General features: G+C 41.5%; 2 protein-coding genes across 3 annotated transcripts in view; one reads left to right on the plus strand and one right to left on the minus strand.

Annotated features, from left to right (window-relative positions):
* On the minus strand, positions 1 to 3,082 carry LOC117405680 (cytochrome P450 3A30-like). The gene is made up of 2 exons (XM_034008928.3): positions 2,976 to 3,082; positions 1 to 2,086 (listed from the first exon to the last, which is right to left on the minus strand). The coding sequence occupies exons 1-2, from the start codon at positions 3,071 to 3,073 to the stop codon at positions 628 to 630; spliced, it is 1,557 nt and encodes a 518-aa protein (XP_033864819.2). The 5' UTR covers positions 3,074 to 3,082; the 3' UTR covers positions 1 to 627.
* Positions 2,987 to 19,889, plus strand: part of LOC117405679 (protein SON-like) — a 25,503-nt gene continuing 8,600 nt past the window's right edge. Inside the window, exons 1-8 of one of the 2 annotated variants that reach the window (XM_059030332.1) lie at positions 2,987 to 3,142; positions 5,741 to 5,904; positions 7,355 to 7,574; positions 8,330 to 8,484; positions 9,212 to 13,495; positions 14,479 to 14,675; positions 15,801 to 15,947; positions 16,392 to 16,571. In XM_059030332.1, the coding sequence (XP_058886315.1) occupies positions 3,060 to 3,142; positions 5,741 to 5,904; positions 7,355 to 7,574; positions 8,330 to 8,484; positions 9,212 to 13,495; positions 14,479 to 14,675; positions 15,801 to 15,947; positions 16,392 to 16,571 (5,430 nt within the window). In that variant the 5' untranslated portion in view covers positions 2,987 to 3,059. The remainder of the gene's footprint in view (positions 3,143 to 5,740; positions 5,905 to 7,354; positions 7,575 to 8,329; positions 8,485 to 9,211; positions 13,496 to 14,478; positions 14,676 to 15,800; positions 15,948 to 16,391; positions 16,572 to 19,889) is intronic. The other variant, XM_059030333.1, reaches the window with a different exon arrangement.

Raw genomic sequence — 19,889 nt, forward strand, 5'->3', positions numbered from 1 at the left:
CACTTTTGAAAATATGTTTATTTACTTCAAGTACATATACCACGGTTTTAAAATAGCACCAAGCTAGTCTGAGAAGCATCACTATATTTCCCTGTCAGTCCTTTACCAAAGTCAGCGAGACCTGCTGTCTTGCCCATTGTGACTGAAACTGACATGCAACATGGAGATTCAGCTTTTTTCTTAACACCTCAGGGATACCATTTCCATTAATTTACATATACCATACATAGAAATACTGAGAGAGTACAGCATGAATCAGTAAAAACACTTAAGAAAAGCATGTTTTATTGTAACATGCTGGGTGTCCAGCTGCTGTTTACCCCCTTGCTTTGGTATATCATCCTTATAAAGGACAATAAACTTATAGTAAACAATTAGTTACTTAAAAAGAAAAAAAGTCAAATATTTCACAAACTTTATTTGCAGTATAGACATTACAGCAGACTACAATTTAAATGTTGAGATATTACATAATTGAAATTGTGTATTTAAAAACATATATATATAAAGTCAGAATATTAACACATACATTTTATTCAGGATGTTATGCAATCTACTGCTACTTACATTCCTAATTTGCCATTTCACATGATGGCAAAGCGTGTGTTGAGCCCTCTGCGATGGTTGCTAAGTTACGGGCTCCCACATTCCTTTCTCGTGGTGAGCAGTGGCTCGACGGGTGACGCTCAGTACGATGGGCTTCTTGGTCTGCAGCAGTCCAGTGATTGACAGCTCAGGAGGGATTTGTGTCTCACTGCAGGGGGAGAAGGTGAATTCCTGTAGAATCTGAACCAAAGCCGCCTTCATGGAGAGCACAGCGAATCTCATCCCGATGCAGTTGCGGGGCCCGGCTCCGAAGGGCAGGTAGGAGTAAGGGTCCAGGCGCTCTTTGTTTTCTTTGCTGAACCTCTCAGGGTTAAACTGCTCTGGCTCGGGCCACAGCTCCGGGTCCCGGTGCAGGGCGAACACTGGCACAGTGACGGTGGTGCCCTGGGGGATGGTCACCCCGTTGATCTCAATGGTTTTTTTGCACACCCGCTCAAGCCTGCCCGCTGGAGGGTAGAGTCGAAGGGACTCATTGAGCACCATATCCAGGTAGTCCATGCATCGCAGAGCCTCGTAGGTGACAGGGGCTCTGTTCGGGAGGACCTGGTCTATCTCCTGCTGCAGCCGGTGCATGCACTCGGGGCAGGTGGCCAGGTTGTACGCCACGAAGGAGAGAGAGTTGCTGGTAGTTTCATAGCCGGCCATGATGAAGACCATGGCCTGAGCGAGGATCTCGCTGTCAGTCAGAGCCTTGTGGGGCTGCTGCTGCTCCTCGTGGTCTTGGGGGGCTCCCTCGGAAACCTGGGAATCCACCATGAGCTGCAGGAAGTCCACACGATGACTGCCGTGAACGTTCTTCTGGCGGTTTTCCTTTATCTTCCTGATGGATCCTATGAAGAAGTCAGCCAGGTCCCTAGGGAAGAAGCTGATGTCCATTTTCTCCATCAAAGGGATGAGAAAGGGAAACAGTATTAAAAGGATGAGCAAAGGGTTGAAGAGGCTGAACTTGAGCATCTTTTTGATGTTTGTGAAGAAGGGGTCCTGGGGGTTGTTGAGAGAGTCGATGTTGACGCTAAAGGAGGTGCTGGTGACAACATCTACACTGTACGCGCCAAAGATCTGCTTCATATCCACGACCTGGTTGGCTTCTGCCTTCTGCCCAAGGTTCCGCACCAGCACAGCCCCGTGGTGCTTGACGATGGGAAACATCTCCCTCAGCCGGCCGCTGGTGAAGGTGGGGGACAACACTGAGCGGATTCGTCTCCACTTCTCATCCTCCACCACCGTCAGCGCCTCATTCATGGGCCCGTTAATGCGGAAGTTCCTTCGGTTTGTGAAGATGGAGTGGCATTCCTTCACCAGGATGGTCTTAATGATCCCCATGTCCATGACTGCTAAAACAGGCTGCCTGCCATCATAGAAGCCCCAGATTTTCCCATATCTCTGAAAACACTCTGTGTCGAAAGCGAAAAAGCCCTTCCTGTATTCCAAAAGGGTTCCAATAAACGGCCATGGTCTGGGTCCTGGAATCCCCAGTCTCCTAAAGAAATTATAAGGAGCAATGCCGTAAACCATCAGCAAAAATAAAAAGACAAAAATCAGAGCCCAAGTTTCTCTGCACAGAGTGATCAGGAAAGCCATTGTTACTGTAGCTATATAAAAATAACTCTCCTTGCAAAACTTGCCAAAATATACCCTATAAATACAAATATAAAAACTACTTTTTTTTCGGTTTTTAATTAGGTGTCCTTTATGGTCCCCAAACTGAAATATTTTCACTGAAGACCACAGTTCACTGTTTGTGTGTTCTGCACTTATTTCTCTTCCTGGAAAACCTGCAACAACAAGCTCTCCGATATGTTTGGAAAGGGATGTCGTAACTCTGCTGAAGTCGGTCATGTAACTTGATGTGAGTCATCTAAAGCAGCCGTGCCAGTAGTGACTCGTACGACACACTGTATTAACATGCGCACTACGTTAAAGACAGAGCAAGACACAGAGGAGTACATATATAAGCTCTCCTGCTGTAGGTGTTACTGGGAATTCCTAAACATCATACAATAACGTGAACTGCACATAAAACAACGCAGGGGGAAATGGCGAAACTGCCATTTATTTATGTATGTATTTATTATACTATAGCAAAACCACCTAAAACCATAATAAAACATAATACGTGTTATCCCTCAACCATCTAATAGTTGTACTTTTACGGTACTGCAAAATAATAAAGTCACTTCAACATGTCCGCAGCTGACTTCAGCCTATACTCAGTAGCGCGAGTTTATACTCTCAGCGAAATCAATGTAACTTGGTAAAGCAACCCCTTATTTTAAACTCAGGCAACTGGTGTATGAATGATATCTATTATAAACGTTGTTTACTGCTCTCCGCTGTGATGCGGCCTTATGGGAACGTGGAGGACTCACCGAAACGTTTTCGCAATGCATGCTGGTACCGCGCAACTCGGGATGCTGGGATAGCGGAGGACCTCGCGTCTTGCTCTAGGTGTCATGGCGACCAACATCGAGCAGATTTTCCGTGATTTCGTAATGAATAAAATCAAAGAAATTCAAGACGAAGAGCAACACACCGGGTAAATATTTGTCCGAAAAATATTTCTAACCACGCGTGGTTCGTTTAGAAATGAGCGTGTTCGTGTTTTCTGTTATTTCCCTAAAAGTGATCTGCACGTACACGCAGTGTTTAAGGCCGGTTAAAAACTGCGGGCCTTTGTGTTTGTTTTAAGAAATCTGTCTGTCTGTCTGTCTGTGTGTGTGTGTGTATATATATATATATATATATATATATATATATATATATATATATATATATATATATATACATATATAATCATAAGCCTCGGTGCTGTTATGTTAACAACACGCATGCATATATTACCGGATTGTGGTTTTGATTTTTGTTGAATCGGCGTTGCTTGCAGTGCAGATTGTCAACATTAACGGCCAATATATAAACGAATAACTGAAAAGTATTACAACTCTACAACAAACGCTTATTAAACTTAACACCAGCCCAGCAACCTTGTTTTGCAAAGCTGTGATCAGATCTAGTTAATAAAAGCAATGTGTTGTGGAGCACAGTTCCGTGAAAAGCACAATTCAAATAAACTTTATCTACATCGCAGATTGATTTTGTTAGTCCATAATTGAAAATTAACGAAAGCTTCTTAATTTAAGCTTTCAGTTTTATTTAATAAAACCGGTAACTTGCCAGGACTGACCAGTTGTATTTGCCACCACACGCAGCACACCATGTGTTTCACGGATATCTCCTGCACGATGTAAGTGAATCACATACACTGCCGACGATGCATTCTAGCGTCAAATCTCTACACATTTCATAAATCATGTAAACAACCGTTTAAGAAAAAAATTATCCAAGAGCCCAACTCATAGATAGGCCTCTTGTACCGCTTTCTTACCTGTACATTAACAGTATTGCGGCCTATGACAAATGAAAATGCGCCACAGTGTCCGTTAATTATTAATACTGAAAATAATGCAACTACATTGACTTCGGTACGCTAGTTAATAAGGTAAATATGCTTCAGATTGACGGAGGTTGTATTGCACTGTTTACATTATGTAAACCCTGTGGTTTCTGAAATATATCAATTTATTTATATGTATTACTGTGCACTATTTGGCATCATGCTTCTTTCGCGGGTCCGAGTCTGTTTTTTTCACTGAGTCTGGCTGATGCTCTGAGGTTGAAAACGTCTGCCCAGGTCAGGATGACTTGCTTTATGAATCACAGTAAGTCCGAGTTGTATTATAAGAGCGTCTCGAAATTGGCATCGGGATGTTTTCTTGACTCCACACATTGATATATGCAAAGTAACAACATTGAAAGAAGTGTGACATTGGGCATCGTCGACATTTCTGATGATAGCATACGTCAAAACTGTAAGAATGTGTTTAACAGAAGGCATATTCTGTATCTAGTATTAGATAACGGAAAGCACTTTTTTTCTTGTTTCAAGACTGATTCTAATGAAATAACATTGATAATCATAAGTTTCTCCAAAGTTTATTTTTTTAATACAAGAGTAAAATACTGTAGAATATATGAATATTTCCATAATACAGTAAATATCCTTGCATAGGGACATACTGGAAATATGTGTGCATTTCGATGTCAAAGTATCAGCACTTTCAGGTGTTCCAGTGGGTACCTTGTGCAGTAAAATGGAAGCTAGCTTTTAAGATGTGATCAGTGTGTGTTGCAGTTTATTAAAATGTTTTGCATCATAAGTGGGTTTCTGATTTTCAGTGTTTTACTCTGATTTTGCTATTCTCCTTTAAATTCATACCCGTTGAGACAGTCATATCTTAATTACAATTGAGAAACGTGTTCATAGTAAAACATTTGTTTTCTTTGAAACAACTAAGTGGACTTTTAAGTCGGTCAAGCGTTAGTTTTTCATTTACAAGCAGAACGTACAAACAAAATCACAACATGTTAGTAAGCGACTGATCTTTACTAAAGCTATGATGAAAAATAAAGTATTTTAAACTGGACACTTTATTACAATCGTATTTTCATTAATAAAGATGAGTCACTTCTGCTTTGAAATGAAAAAGTAACTCTTAAGATTTAAAAGCCCATTTAGTTGTTTCACAGAAAATCAGTTGTGATTGAGATACACGAATGGCTAAACAGTTATCAGTTAGGGTCTACGTTTTTAAAGCAGAGTAGAAAAGTCAGGGTAAAACAGCGACAATCAGAAGCAATAATCATAAGGCATTTTTGATGACTGTTTTGATCTGTTTTTAATTTAACTAATACACACCATCAAATTGTGGATGGCTTATCTTGCATTGCATTAGGTAAGATAATTTGTCTTTCGAATAAATCCACTAACTGGGTAATTCCGAGCCATATCAACAAACCCAGGCACATTTTCCAGGGTCACCATCTTAGACTTTTGTCATTTCAATTGTCAGTTCATCCTATTATAATTCACAAAACCAGTTTCCTAGCAGCACAGCCTATGCAAATGTGTGTAGGCTGAACTGGTTAACATGGTAATACAGCGTGTGAATGGTGTTCAGCAGGGTGTCCATGTTTGAAGAATATAACATGGAGTAGAATGTAGTCAGTAGTACTATAAGGAGTTACATTATGAAATGTGCATATAAAAATACTGACTCTCCTGTGTTTGGTGTAGTGTGGAGAGCGATGCCCAGCCAAATGGAGGTGTGATCCCTGATTTGGATAAGAAAGATGCCAGCGATGAGGCTTCAGGCATCGAAGGAAACCAGGAAGAGCTGACTCAGACAACAGAGAGCGTTCAATCTGGAACTGTTGAGGCACAAGAGAGCTCTCAGCCTGGCAAGTCTGCTTCTTCAGATAGTATGCCTTCCAGGGCAGACCAGCCCTGATCCGTGTGTTAGAGTGCAGGCTTTTGTTCTTCTTTCCACTACATATATCTACACACATACGCATGCATGACACATTTAAAGGTCCTGGTTAAATCAAAAACATATATTTTATTATATATAATCAATTTGTTCTTGGGCTTTTTTATTTTGTAAATATTTTATAATCGGGTTCACATAACTGGTACGCATATGCATCAATAAAAAGCAGACTTCCGTATTGTTTGACACAAATGCGTACCGTCGGTACGTTTTAACAGGAAAGCATTTTTCATAAAGTCAGCGAGGGTGCTCGCATTCGCAAGGTCAAGCATATTATCTGGCTGTGACCCACACCTGCCTAACCTCCTGATTTTCTGTTGCATCTCAAAGTCTCTGGGATCTGTTAGCGATCTCCGGGTAGCTGAGCTTATTATCGCTAACCATAATTAGGGAGGGATGTGATTTTTGTCAGGGTAAAAATATATAAAAAACACAGCGCAGTCACCGCTAAAAATAGGCAATTTCACAGAATGGTTGTAAATGAGAATTTTACAATATCCTTTTTGTTAATGTCTATTTAAACACAGCTGTGGTGTTGGTATTACAGGATGTACATTTAAAGATTAGAAGGATTGTTTTCATTTACAGTGAGGACAGGTTAAGCACCTCAGGGAACAGCTGCAAATCGGGGTTCATGCTTCTGCAGAACTGTAAACCGTCCTCCCTTTAGGCTTTGCATTATCAAGTGTATGCAGAGGTATATTTTCTGCACAAAAGGCTTCGGTTAATTTGAAGTTTGTTTCTCCTTAAAGCCGCTCCCTCCACTTTCATGAAATTGTTTGGCATATTGCAATGCTAGTTCCTTAGAACTTAATTTTGCCACTTTTTTTGGTGTTTGGATGTTTGGTAACCGCTTTAACTTTGCAAAAGTCAAAGTGAAAACATATAAAAATTCTTGGGTTCTGTGACCACCGTGACAAAATCACATCCCTAACCATAATTAAATACCAGTCCCCATATTTCAGTTATTGCTTAAGGGTTCCAATTCACTAAAAAGTCCATCCCTGGTATCGCTGTCATTGGCTGCATCAAGGTTTTATATAAAAAAAATAATAATGGAGTGCGATAGGTGGAATTGTGTATTTGCTTACGATTGCTAAGAAATAAATAATAATAATAATAATAATAATTGAGGTTGCATCTTTGTAAATGCAGCTTTATTTTGATGTTTAATTTTTTTCAAATTGAGGGTGGGAAATTTGGGCTGCGTCTTAAATTTGAAGGAATATATATATATATATATATATATATATATATATATATATATATATATAACCGCAAATGGATCTTTTTTGTTAAAAAGATCCATTTGCGGTTTGTGTAGAAATACTGTACCTTATTGGTTGATTGTTTATTTGCAGATACAGAAGCCAATGTGATTGCAGAGAGCTCGCAGGCTGGAGAAGAGAGTGGCAGCAAAGAAGGGAGCGAGACCCCCAGGAAGAAGAACAAGAAGCACAAGAGACACAAGAGCAAGAAGAAAAAGAAGAAACGGAAGGAGGAGAAGAGGTCCCGCTCCCGGTCGGGTAGCAGCTCGGAGTCTGGAGTGGAGTCTGACTCGGAACTGCGGTCACGCTCCAGGTCTGCTCTACTTAACATCATTTCACCAGGCATCGCTTTCATACACTGTACTATTAAATATATAGAGTTAGTAGTATCCTCATTTATTGTAATGTGGAAAAAAAAATGGTGGTGGATCCCTCTTGGTTTCCCTTTCTATCCTATACTATGAATGAAGCTTTGTGGGGAGAGATCATTTATAGTGCTATGCAAGGCAGTTTGTGTATGTTGTATGTGTTAATGTATTGCCTTCTATTTCTAAGAAATGTCAAAGTAATTTTTTCTAAATCAGTTTTAGAACAAATATCAAGGTGATCCTGGACACTCAAACAATAATAAAAATAAATAAATAAACACAGAAATGACATGAAAACCAGGATTTCTGTATATATGCTTTCAATTCATTTTGTCACATGTTGTAGTTGGCAGTCATGCTAATGGATTTCTTTGCAGTATTATATTGCATTCCGTTATGTAAGTTACATTTATATTGCATGAAAACATACTAAAATTATTTAAAATGCTCCAGTGCTGCAGTACTTTTAAACTGTATTTAGTAAATACAGTGTGGTCGGACTGACTCTTATGAGCACTGGAAGACCATCATGCAATGTGACCAGCTACAGAAGTATAAATGAATCTTGATACTCGAGCAGCTTCTCTTTAACCTTTGTGCCCAAATAGGAAGTCTGTCTCCAGTTACTGTTCCCATGACTAATGAGAATGTGATTTGTCCCCATTGAGCTTAAGTAATTGAAAAGTGTTCTTTTCTGTAGTGTGAAGAGTGCAGAGGTGATTCCTACTGTGAAGGAGTCTGGGGCCAGCGAAGAGGCTCCCATCGCACACAGGGCACAGAAGGAGGGAGAGATTGAACAGAAAATGGAACAGGACTCATCTGGGACTGTAGAGGAACAAGGGAACACAAAGCCAGGTAAGTGCAAGAGAGCAAGAATAAGGAGAGCAGATTCGTGCTGTCACTTTTGGAGTATTCTTTAGTTAATGACTGGGCTGTATTATTTTTCAATGTAAAAATGGCTTATTTCTAAAAATGGTCCTATTCAATATTGATAATTTCCCTTTACAGTTATTATGCAACATGTTGTTAATTCCAGAATTTTCAGTTTCAGTTCCTCTTTTAACTACATTTGATTTTCACCCAGTGCATTATCAGACAAAATAATAAAAAATGTAAATAAAAATATCCCCAGACAAATAAATTAAATGTCCCTTTCTTGTACTGGACAGAGTGATATTTACCAGAAATATTTCCCATCTTTGCTGCCCCTGGTGTCTTTTTTTTGGTGAAGACATTTTAAAGAAATTGTTCATCCCTATGCAATGTGTTCAATCATTTACTGGAAGCAAACTAAACCGACTGCCATGTTCCTAAATGTGAAAGGTAGTGTGTCGGTAAAGCAAACGTTTGCTGTATTTTTTTTGTTTTTAAGTGATACAAAATATGTATATTTACACTACTCTTTCAGAAATATGGCTTTTCATGGGGAACTACGTATTGTACAGCAGTGGGTACGTTTCACTGGAATTGTGCAATTGGTGATAACTGGGATAAAATACAGCCTTAAAGACATTTAATGTAGGCACTATTTATTTTTGGCATTTGCCTGTTCCTTTTTTTAATGAATATGTTTATTCTACAGCTGGAGAAGAGAGTGGTGGTGAAACACACAGGAGCAAAGCCAAGAAGCAAAAAAAGCATGCAAACAAGAAAAAGAAAAAGAAGAAAAAAAAGGAGCAGAAAGAAGAGAAGAGATCACCATCTCGCTCCAGATCGGTGAGCACTTCAGGATCTGGGACAGATTCTGAATCTGAATTAAAAAGGTTTCCGTTGGATTCTATGTTAAACTCCACAGACAGCCAGATGGACAGGCCTGTTGCTGCAGTTGATAAAGTGGTTGACACTTGTAAGTCGCTGGAGCCAAGGCCTGAGAAGGATTTAAGTCCTCCAACAGGGGTGCTATCTGACACTAGTGTCAGTGAAATGCAACTTCAAGCAGACATTACAGAAGTTTCCACCTCAAAACAAAATGGTTGTTCAGCAGGAGAGATTATCATTGCCCCTATTCATGCAGATATTTTAGACTCTACTAAAGGTAAGGACTCTGAAGAATTTGTTGTGAAACCTGAGGAAAAGCAAATTGAACTTGTTAAAGAGACTGAAACAAAGAAAGTTATGAGTAACCTGTCGGCAAGAGAGAGTCTTTCAAGGTCTCGATCCCATTCAAGATCCAAGAAACGCAGCTCTAGACAGACCCCATCTAAGAAGAGTCGCAGCCGGTCAAGGAGCCGGCAACGTGCTTTAGGAAAGTTTAGCTCAAGAAGGGGTCGTTCCTCATCAAGGAGGCGATCAAGGTCGACTTCCAAAAAGAAGCGAAGTCATTCTTCACCCAAGTGTAAAAAAAGGCATTCCAGATCAAGATCAGTCAAGCGTAGGTCGAGGTCCCGGTCTCGCCTAAAGTTAAGCCGTAAGTCGAGATCAGTATCCCTTAAAAGATCTAAGCGCTCAAAATCTAGATCTCGCACAAGAAACAGAAGGTCTAGATCTAGATCAGCCAAGCGTAAGCGTTCAAAATCTCGATCCCAATCACGAAACAAACGCTCACGGTCAAAATCAAGAAGGTCTAGGTCACCAAGACGAAGAAAGCGATCACGTTCTAGATCCCAGCATAGAACCAGACGGTCAAAATCTAGATCCCACTCAAGAACCAGACAGTCTAAATCTAGGTCCATCACAAGGAACAGGCATTCAAGGTCTAGATCACCCAGGCGAATCAACCGATCCCGTTCCAGATGCATAGTAAGAAACAGGCGTTTGAAATCTAGGTCACCCAGGAGAAACAGGCGGTCTAAATCTAAGTCACCTTGGCGAAGCAGGCGCTCAAAATCTAGATCCCTCAAGAGGAGTAAGCGGTCAAAATCTAGGTCCCCCAGGAGAAACAGGCGGTCAAAATCTAGGTCCCCCAGGAGAAACAGACGCTCAAAATCTACATCCCCCAGGAGAAACAGACGCTCAAAATCTACATCCCCCAAGAGAAACAGGCGCGCAAAATCTAGATCCCCCAGGAGAAACAGGCGCTCAAAATCTAGATCTCCAGCAAGACGCAGGAGGTCTAAATCTCTTAGGAGGAATAGATCTAAATCTAAATCACCCAAACAAAAAAGACACTCAAAATCTAAGTCTCCCAAAAGAAACAAGCATTCAAAATCCAAGTCTCCGACAAGAAACAAACTCTCCAAGTCTAGATCGCCCTCAAAGGACGAGCGGTCCAAGTCTAGATCGCCTTCAAAGGACGAGCGGTCCAAGTCTAGATCGCCCTCAAAGGACGAGCGGTCCAAGTCTAGATCGCCCTCAAAGGACGAGCGGTCCAAGTCTAGATCGCCCACAAAGGACGAGCGGTCCAAGTCTAGATCGCCCACAAAGGACGAGCGATCCAAATCTAGATCGCCCTCAAAGGACGAGCGGTCCAAGTCTAGATCGCCCTCAAAGGACGAGCGGTCCAAGTCTAGATCGCCCACAAAGGACGAGCGGTCCAAGTCTAGATCGCCCACAAAGGACGAGCGGTCCAAGTCTAGATCGCCCACAAAGGACGAGCGATCCAAATCTAGATCGCCCTCAAAGGACGAGCGGTCCAAGTCTAGATCGCCCTCAAAGGACGAGCGGTCCAAGTCTAGATCGCCCTCAAAGGACGAGCGGTCCAAGTCTAGATCGCCCTCAAAGGACGAGCGGTCCAAATCTAGATCGCCCTCAAAGGACGAGCGGTCCAAGTCTAGATCGCCCTCAAAGGACGAGCGGTCCAAGTCTAGATCGCCCTCAAAGGACGAGCGGTCCAAGTCTAGATCGCCCTCAAAGGACGAGCGGTCCAAGTCTAGATCGCCAGCAAGAAGCAGGCTCTCAGGAAGTAAATCACCAACCAAAGAGTTCACAAAGTCTAAATCTGGATCCCCTGCCAAAGACCAGTGCTCCAAATCTATAACCCCATTAAAAGCGGGAACATCTACTTCCCCCAAACCAGAAAGGACATTAGGATCAGTGTCTCCAACAACAGATATATCTACAGGACCTCTCTGTGTAATGATGGAAGAAGATTCAATGCCACAATCTTTTGTGGCAGACAGACTTTCAAAGTCTGGATCTCCCATTAAAGTTGATTGCTCAGAATTAGAATTGCCAGTGACCAATTCACTGTCTCTTGTGAACAGAAAATGCATAGAAGATTCTTCACCGATTAAAGACACAAAGTCTAATATTATGACAGGCCCTACTTGGGCAGCATCATCCCATATGACAGCAAACTGTTTAACAACTGAAAGCACTACAGTAGATGAGCATCCAGTAAGATCGGCATCTCCCTCAGTAGATAGTAGTTACAAAACCAATTCTTTGTTGAGAGAAAAGTCCCCACCATCTGTGTCCTCAGAGATTTCTGAAAGTGGGTCTCCAAAACCACAGCAGCGCTCAAGATCACAATCCCCAATGACAGAAAAGGACTTAACTCCTAAATCGCCTCCATCTATAGACAGACCTTTAACATCCCAGTTGACTCTCACTTTTGACCTGAAACCTGAATTTCCCATGTCAGACAAGTGCTTTAAATTTGAATCTTCCCAGTCAGACAGTAACTCACAATCCAAATCTCCTGCAACACAGAGTCATTCAGTAAATGTTGAGTCCTCTAAATCTAGGTCCCCTGCATCAGATCGGTGTTCAAAATCTGAATCCCCTACAAGGGAAGATACTTCAGTATCAACTCCTGCTGACAGACAATCTGAGTCTAAACCTCCAGTGGCGGATGTTTTTACAGGGTCTAGCACTCCCTGTATAGATCAACCTCAAAATGCTTGCCCCCCTGCAGCAGAGATGCCTTCAGAATCTTTATCCCCAACTCGAGACACTTGTTCACAATCTCTATCTCCGGCAGTGGAGGATTGTCCGACATCTGTGCCCGAGACAGACGGATGTCCAAAATCTCCCATTACAGAAAAGCATTCAAAATCCCCAGGGCTAGAACAGAGCTCAAAATGTAAATCTCCTGCAGAATGTGCATGTACTAAACCTGAAGTACCTACAAAAATGAATCGTTCAAAATCTCGGTCTCCTTTGACGAACACTAAATCCTCCACTAGAAACAAGAGTTCAAAATCTAGATCCCCCTCAGTAAAGAAACACTCAGAACCCTCCAAGCAGAAGAAGCGTTCCAAGTCTGGATCTCCTACTAAAAAGTCAAAATCTCTGTCAAGGAGGAAGAGATCTAGATCCCCGGTGAGAAAGAAGCGTTCCAAATCTAGATCTTCCAGTCAGAAGAAGAGGTCTAAATCGAGGTCTCCTATAAAACAAAAGCGATCCAAATCTAGATCGCCTGCAAGAAAGAAGAGATCAAAGTCTAGATCCCCTACAAGGAGACGATCAAAATCTAGATCCCCCACAAGAAGAAAGCGGTCTAGGTCCGCTACAAGAAAGAAGCGATCAAAATCTAGATCCCCTAAAAGGAAGCGATCAAAATCGAGATCGCCTGTTAGAAAGAAGCGGTCAAAATCCAGGTCCCGTGGAAGAAACAGACGTTCAAAATCGAGATCACCTGCAAGAAGAAAACGGTCAAGATCTAAATCCCCTGCAAAGAAGCGCTCAAGATCAAGATCAGCCACTCGAGCGAGGCGCTCAAGGTCCAAGCACAGATCAAGGACTCGCTCCGTCTCAAGACCCCGAAGGAAGTCGCGATCAGTGTCTCGAGGCAGGAGGTCTCGCTCTGCAGAAAGGAGGAGGAGAGCCAGGTACCGGAGTAGGTCCATTGAGCGCTGGAGGAGGTCCAGGTCCTTCAACAGGAGGAGGGTCTCCAGGTCTCCGGTGCTGCTGCTGAGGAGGAGAAGATCAATATCCAGGACCCGGAGGAGCCCCAGCAAGACCCCTCCACGCCTCACAGAGCTGGGTAAGGACAGCCTCCTCAATACTTCTCTAGCCACGTGACAAGATATGACAAGTCTGACAAGGCTTAATCTGCCTTGACCAGATAGACAACCAAAGTGTGTCTTCTGCTGTAGAGATGGACATGTCCCATTTTGTCATGTGGTTTTTGTAATATACATCAGCTGGGTTTGATTTGGTACATAATTAAAAATCAGGGTTTTTGAATTATGGACACTATGTTAAAAAAAAGAAATATATATATATATATATATATATATATATTATAATAATAATAATAATAATACACATTCACCCTTGGTTGCACTCCAGTATGCAAGTGTCCATGACTAGAATTATTTTCCAGCTCAAGTTGAACTTGTTTTGTCAGCCTGATTTGAATGGTCTTCTTGAGCAAGCAAGGCAGAATTAGGAAACGAAGCCTATGCATCGGCAATCCAGTGACGCATTCATCAGGAGGTAAGGAGAGAGAAAACATTGACTTGGGGATCTCTTTTTTTTCTGCAACTTCTGTAAAAGAATGGATATAGTTTTAATGCAGGTTAATGGCTCTGTATGGCCCCATTCACAAAATAAAACTGGGAAGCAAGGTGAAAAAAAGACTGGAAGTTGTCGGATCCCTGAAAGCCAAGAAGCAGTAATTCAGGTTGAGTGCCAGGCAGTCCATGCACTGTGGGCAGGTTGCTGAAGGATTGTTTTTCTCAGTTTTCAAAGAACTGTTTATGAAACTCAAAAAGCAGTCCTTAAAAAAAAAAAAAAAAATAATAATAATAAATAGATAAATAACATTCCTTGGAATGGTCCTAAAAGTTTTGTGAGAAAGACCGATATTTCTGGATGAAGCGCAGATTTATAACTAAGTTTCAGGAGTATGCTGGCTTCTGTATAACCATTCAGCCTTTACGTGAAATTGTTTGTAATCTGAGAACAAGGCAAGCACTGCATTGTGGTAGAACACCAAATTGATTTTTGTGTTTTCCTTGACAGATAAGGCCCAGCTGCTAGAGATAGCGAAAGCTAACGCTGCTGCCATGTGTGCCAAGGCTGGTGTGCCCATACCCCAGAGCCTGAAACCTACTGTCATACTGCAGCTGCCGCTACCACTGCCAATCCCCCCGCCTGTTGAGGAGAAGAAGAAGATGGTCCAGAAAGTGACCAACAGCACCATTCTGGAGCTCACAGAGGTACGCTGTCAGGGCTCCAAGATTAGGAAATTTGGTGGCACCTGTGGCAATTGTCCTACCAAATAAATTACTGCAATAAAGAGTTATTGTGCTGAAATGTAATACTGCATAGTTTAGGGGAGACAATAACAATGTTTCATTAATGCAAATTGAAAGTAAAGTGTAACACATGCACAGAAAAAAAATCTAAATCTGTGTGACTGAGCAGCTGTTGAGTGGCGAGGTGTGGTGACGTCACGGACCAGGAAGTACCGGAACCAAAACAGTGGATGGACGGGTGAAACTGAACGCTACTGCGGTCAGCGTATTTAATAAATAATAATACAAAACAAATGATTTGAACCAAACAACAAAACAGAAACCAAGGGGCACTTTGGCCAAACAAATAAACAGAAACAAGTATATCTAAATATAGCAATTGTTTGTTATATTCTCCACGCTCTCTCTCTCCGCTCCCCGTACTCTCCTCTCTACACTCACCCTCGCAGCACGGACAGCTGCAGGTTCTTATACTCTGGCCGAGGGGTTAACTAGCTGTTAATTATCTTATTACCCCTCGGCCACAGTCTGCACGAGTTTGTAAGGATGCGTGACTGTCAGCTAGTTAAATAATCAGTAGCTGATCAGCCAGGCATCCTCACAAGGTTTTTAAATATAAACACAATAAGAAATACGCGGCGCTTTTATCCGCGCCGCAAACAATAATATAAATAATAATAAATAAATATATAGGGGCGGGACACTCCGCCACAATCTGTTACTAGGTTTATAGCATTGAATATTCAAAATGATCGGTCACCATGACCTGAGCATTTTCAAAATGAGTTGCTACTACAGGCTTCCCTGCTCTACGCAGTTTCATGGTGAATACATGCATTCAAAAAAAAAAGTGAATGATTCAGTTCTGTTTACTGCAGTATTTTAGATTTAAAAAAAAAAAAAAAACATGGGTTATTAGGTGACAATTGAACTAAAATCATGGCTAGTTTTATGAAGGAAAAATGTGTTCTGTATTGTGAATTTCACAGATTTGTGTCTTTAAAAAAAAAAAAAAAAAAATGTACTACAGTAAAATAACATACAGAATTGCCAGTGTTAATAACTATTTTGTTTGTGCTTTAACAGAAGTGCAAGCAGATCGCAGAGAGCAAGGAGGATGAGAATGAGGTGTTGAACAAGCCGCACGTGTCTGATGATGAAGAGGAGGATCAGCCCTTCGGAGGCCAGGGTGCCAGGCTGGGAGAGCTTAAGGGCATTTCCTTCAGTCTCAGTGTAAGCCTGCTGTTCTCACTACTGCATCCATAGACTGCGGTCCAATCAAGTGCTTGGGTCACAAAGCAGGATCTGTCTTTTAAATGTTTTTACATGAATGGAAAAGCCATTTCTCTTGCTGTCTTATTTTATGGTGCAGTCTTGCTGGGTGGTTCTGGGTTATGTTGCTCCATAGTTGTCATAATTGAACGGTCACATTGTCACTTGGCTTGAATGGAATGAGGAAGACTTTTTTTCAGTCCAGTCACCTAGGCTTCTCCAGACAAGCCCAGTAAAGACAGATTTAGAGAAAAGCGAGAAGTCAATATTGGAGCAACAGAACCCAGAACCACTTGGAAGGATTGCAAACCCCATACAATAGCAACAGAAGTTACTTGCTCTTTTAAATAACTCTTCCCTGTATGTTGCGAGAGCCTTGCCTGTAAGCTCTGCTTGTCTCTGCAGAACCCCTCAGTGAAGCCGGCTGCCAGGACGGAGGTGGCACTGACCAAGGATTTCCCAGTGTCTTCGGGCTCGCAGCACAGGAAGAAGGAGGGAGATGGTGCCTATGGGGAGTGGGTTCTTGTCGACAAGGGGGCCGAGAAGGAAAGCAAGGACGACGTCTTCACAGACACACCTGTGCAGGTGGGAATCACACCTCCGCTCCTCCCCCCTGCCTCTGCAGGCTTGCAGGGGGGTTCAGACTCTTAGATCACTCATCCCCCTTAACAAACAAGCACTGGTAGAGGCAAGGGGAGAGTCCTTGCCTGTAGGACTCACTCCCCTGCCTATAAAAATTCACAAGGCAAACAAAGCGAGAGAGAAACCCACACATGCAAGTACCCTCTTGGAACTGACAGGCTGATTTTTGCAGAGGTGGAAAATAACCCATACATATTCACACAGCTTGTGAACATGCACGGCATGTTAGAGACTCATGAGAAGTCGCAGTGAAAATGATGTTAAAGTTTCCCTGGAAAATACACAAAAACCCACACGCACACAAACACACACGTGTACATACAGGGTAGAAACTCAGAGTAACCAATGGATAAACCAAATGCTGTTTCCCTCCTTCCCAAACCATTGGACATTTCTTTGTTAAAATGGTTACAATGCAAGTTTTCCTCCTCGCCAGTAACTAGACAATGTTTTTGTGAAAGCTGTTTCTGTTGGTTAGTTATTTTAGGGATAAAGGGTGTGATTTGATGTTCCTGCAGTTTAGGAATATATATATATATATATATATATATATATATATATATATTTTTTTTTTATTAAGATTTTTTTTTTTGTTATCACAGATTTTAATCTGCGAGCGTCTGGGCTCAATGGCTAGTGTGCTGCTTGCTGAACCACCAGCTGCCCAAACTATTGTAAACCTAGTTGAAAACATGGCAGGGTTGCTTTTTTTGCAAGATTCTTGAGTCTAAAGACAGTATTTCTTTGTAGAGCCAGTGACTGACGTTTTTTCTGTGTGGACTTTAAAATCAATAATGCTTCAGTAAATCCCTTCAAGGCCAGGTTATGATATTTGCCAACTTCAATGATGTATTAATACTGTCTGTGTCTGGCAGTAGACATTGCGTTCTGTGTTTTGATTGCATAGATTTTTTAATGTAATTCTTTCATGTTTTAGATGTCTTTGGGCTATGAAAGGTTGATGAAGGACGCTAGATAGAACTGGAAGGTCATCCAAAACGTTAAACTCAAGCTATATCAGTGATATACAGCAGAACTAAAACAAATCTTAGTAATATAATTGGACAAACGTTTGGACAAGAAATCGTCTTTCTTGTTATAATGGTTGATGGCTGAGACAATTTGACTGAGCATGTCATTTTTACTTCCACTAAGCAGACATTACAAGTGTTGTGTAATGTGAAAGAAATACAAAATGTTTAAATCTCAGCCTTAACAAAATCAACAGGAATTAATTAAAAAAAACACCCAGAAAATATGAGCTGTGCTTGGCTGGTGTTGGTCAATACACCCTGCTTGACTGAAGACTGATTGCTGTCATTAAAGCCTCCAGAGCTGAGGTGCACAACATGTAGAGATGTGAGGCCGCTTGTTTCTTTGGGGTTTGTAGACCTTTGGGTTGACCTGCCTATTTGAAGTCTATACATACATACTGTAAACACTGAGCCACAGATAGAATAGGTGTTTAGAGTGATGTGTAGCCTAAATGCTCATTCTTTGTAATCTCAAGCAGGGAGTCACACTCACAGATGTACACATCGTTTGTCAATTCTCCTCTTTCTGCATTGCAGTGTTGTGAGCACTGAGCTCTTGTTGAATTCAGTACAATAATGAAATGGTCTCCAATAAATTACTTATATCCGTATTTGTGTAAACAGGTGCAGCATAGAAAAACACATTCCTGTAGACCCCCCCCCCCCCCCCCACCCTCCCCAATGTAACCACATTTTTGTCTTTTTATATAAAAATGACCTTTTAGTACTTTTTTTTTTTTTAGTCGGCTGTTCTTTTGTTTGCTTTGTACATAATGCAATGTTGATTATTAAAGGAAGCTCCTAAAATCAATCTAGCTGGTTTTTTGTATGATTTTGTTCAGTTTCTTTGTAAGACGACTTGGTTCATTCCCCAATAAAATCTGCAGTTCATAGATTGTGTGCAAGTCATCTGATTGGCTACTTAAGCGGCCCAGAACTACCTGAAAAAAAGAAAGACATTGGTTGCAAAACATTACCCAGGACAAGTTAGTATTGCAGTCTTCCACAGAGTGCTTATCGGTTGTGTTACAGCCGGTTTTCAGGAGTGGAACATTACTCTTCAAACCGAATGTCTCAAAACTACAGAGACTCTGCTCTTTGCAATGTGGTCTTCCTGTTATACTTAACCTGTTTTGTTCATGCGTTTCGATGGAAGCAACATCTCTTGGTTGAAACGGTGCCTGTTGAGCTTTTTACCTGGGTTACTTTGGAACTGTTACGAATGCTCTTGGGAACCATTTGCACTTAATGGAGTGTGTAAAAATGAATATGAAGTGATATTCCAGCTGAAATCCAGTTTACTAAACTAATACAGGTTAACTTGGAAGTCCTATTGAATCTCGTTGACTCATTTCCACTGCCTGGCGCTGCAGGCTTCGGCTGCCCACAGCTAGGCGCTGAAATCAAAACAGCTTTTCGGTGCTTTTTTCCAAACCTGGACAACCTCGGAAATTCTTGTCATGCGTGAAATTGTTCAATTTAACAAAGTGCTTTACCAGTTTGCCTACAGAGTATGATGTAGCCGCTTGGGCGAGCAGTGCAAACACCCTGTTTTGTTGCCAGGAGCACCAGGCAGTGAAAACGAGGTCTCTGATTCAGGCCATGCCCACTTCTCTATCCAGTTGCACACAGGCTTGTACTAGAGCCTCATTGTGCTTCAAGGGGTTTCCAACTCCACTTTCAGTTAAAGACATCATTGTTTGTGTGAGTGTGCAGTGGTTTATCAGTAAAGATGGAGACCGCAAAGTACATGGCTTCAATTCTTTACTTCACGTAATTCACTGCAGGGGCACAAAGCAATGACATCAATTCAAAATATCCTGGAAAAAGGTGGAACAAAAAAAGGGAGCAATTGGGAACCAGTTGGCGTGGAGGGCAATTGAGATCTTCAAAAACGATACTGACAATCCTCTGGAACCAAAGCAGGGAGGAGGAGTTGGAAAGCGGTTTTAATTCTCGCTGTAATGCAGATGACTGTATCCAGCAGAGGGAAAGCCTCTTAACATCAGTAACACTAAAAGAAAGTCAGACAAACATGTAGTTTCTTTCAGTGTCTTTTAACTATAGCACAGAGCAATGCTATATTACTTGAAATTGCATTAGTTCAATGGACCTCTTGAAACCATTCAAGGGCAGTCGTATTTTCTTGTACATCTCTTTAGAACCAGTTTTTTATGAGAGGTCTAGAAGGTCAATATAGCGGTCAAGTGGTTAATTCAAATGTAAG

This window comes from Acipenser ruthenus, chromosome 9 (assembly GCF_902713425.1).
Source record: "Acipenser ruthenus chromosome 9, fAciRut3.2 maternal haplotype, whole genome shotgun sequence".
Classification (NCBI taxonomy): domain Eukaryota; kingdom Metazoa; phylum Chordata; class Actinopteri; order Acipenseriformes; family Acipenseridae; genus Acipenser; species Acipenser ruthenus.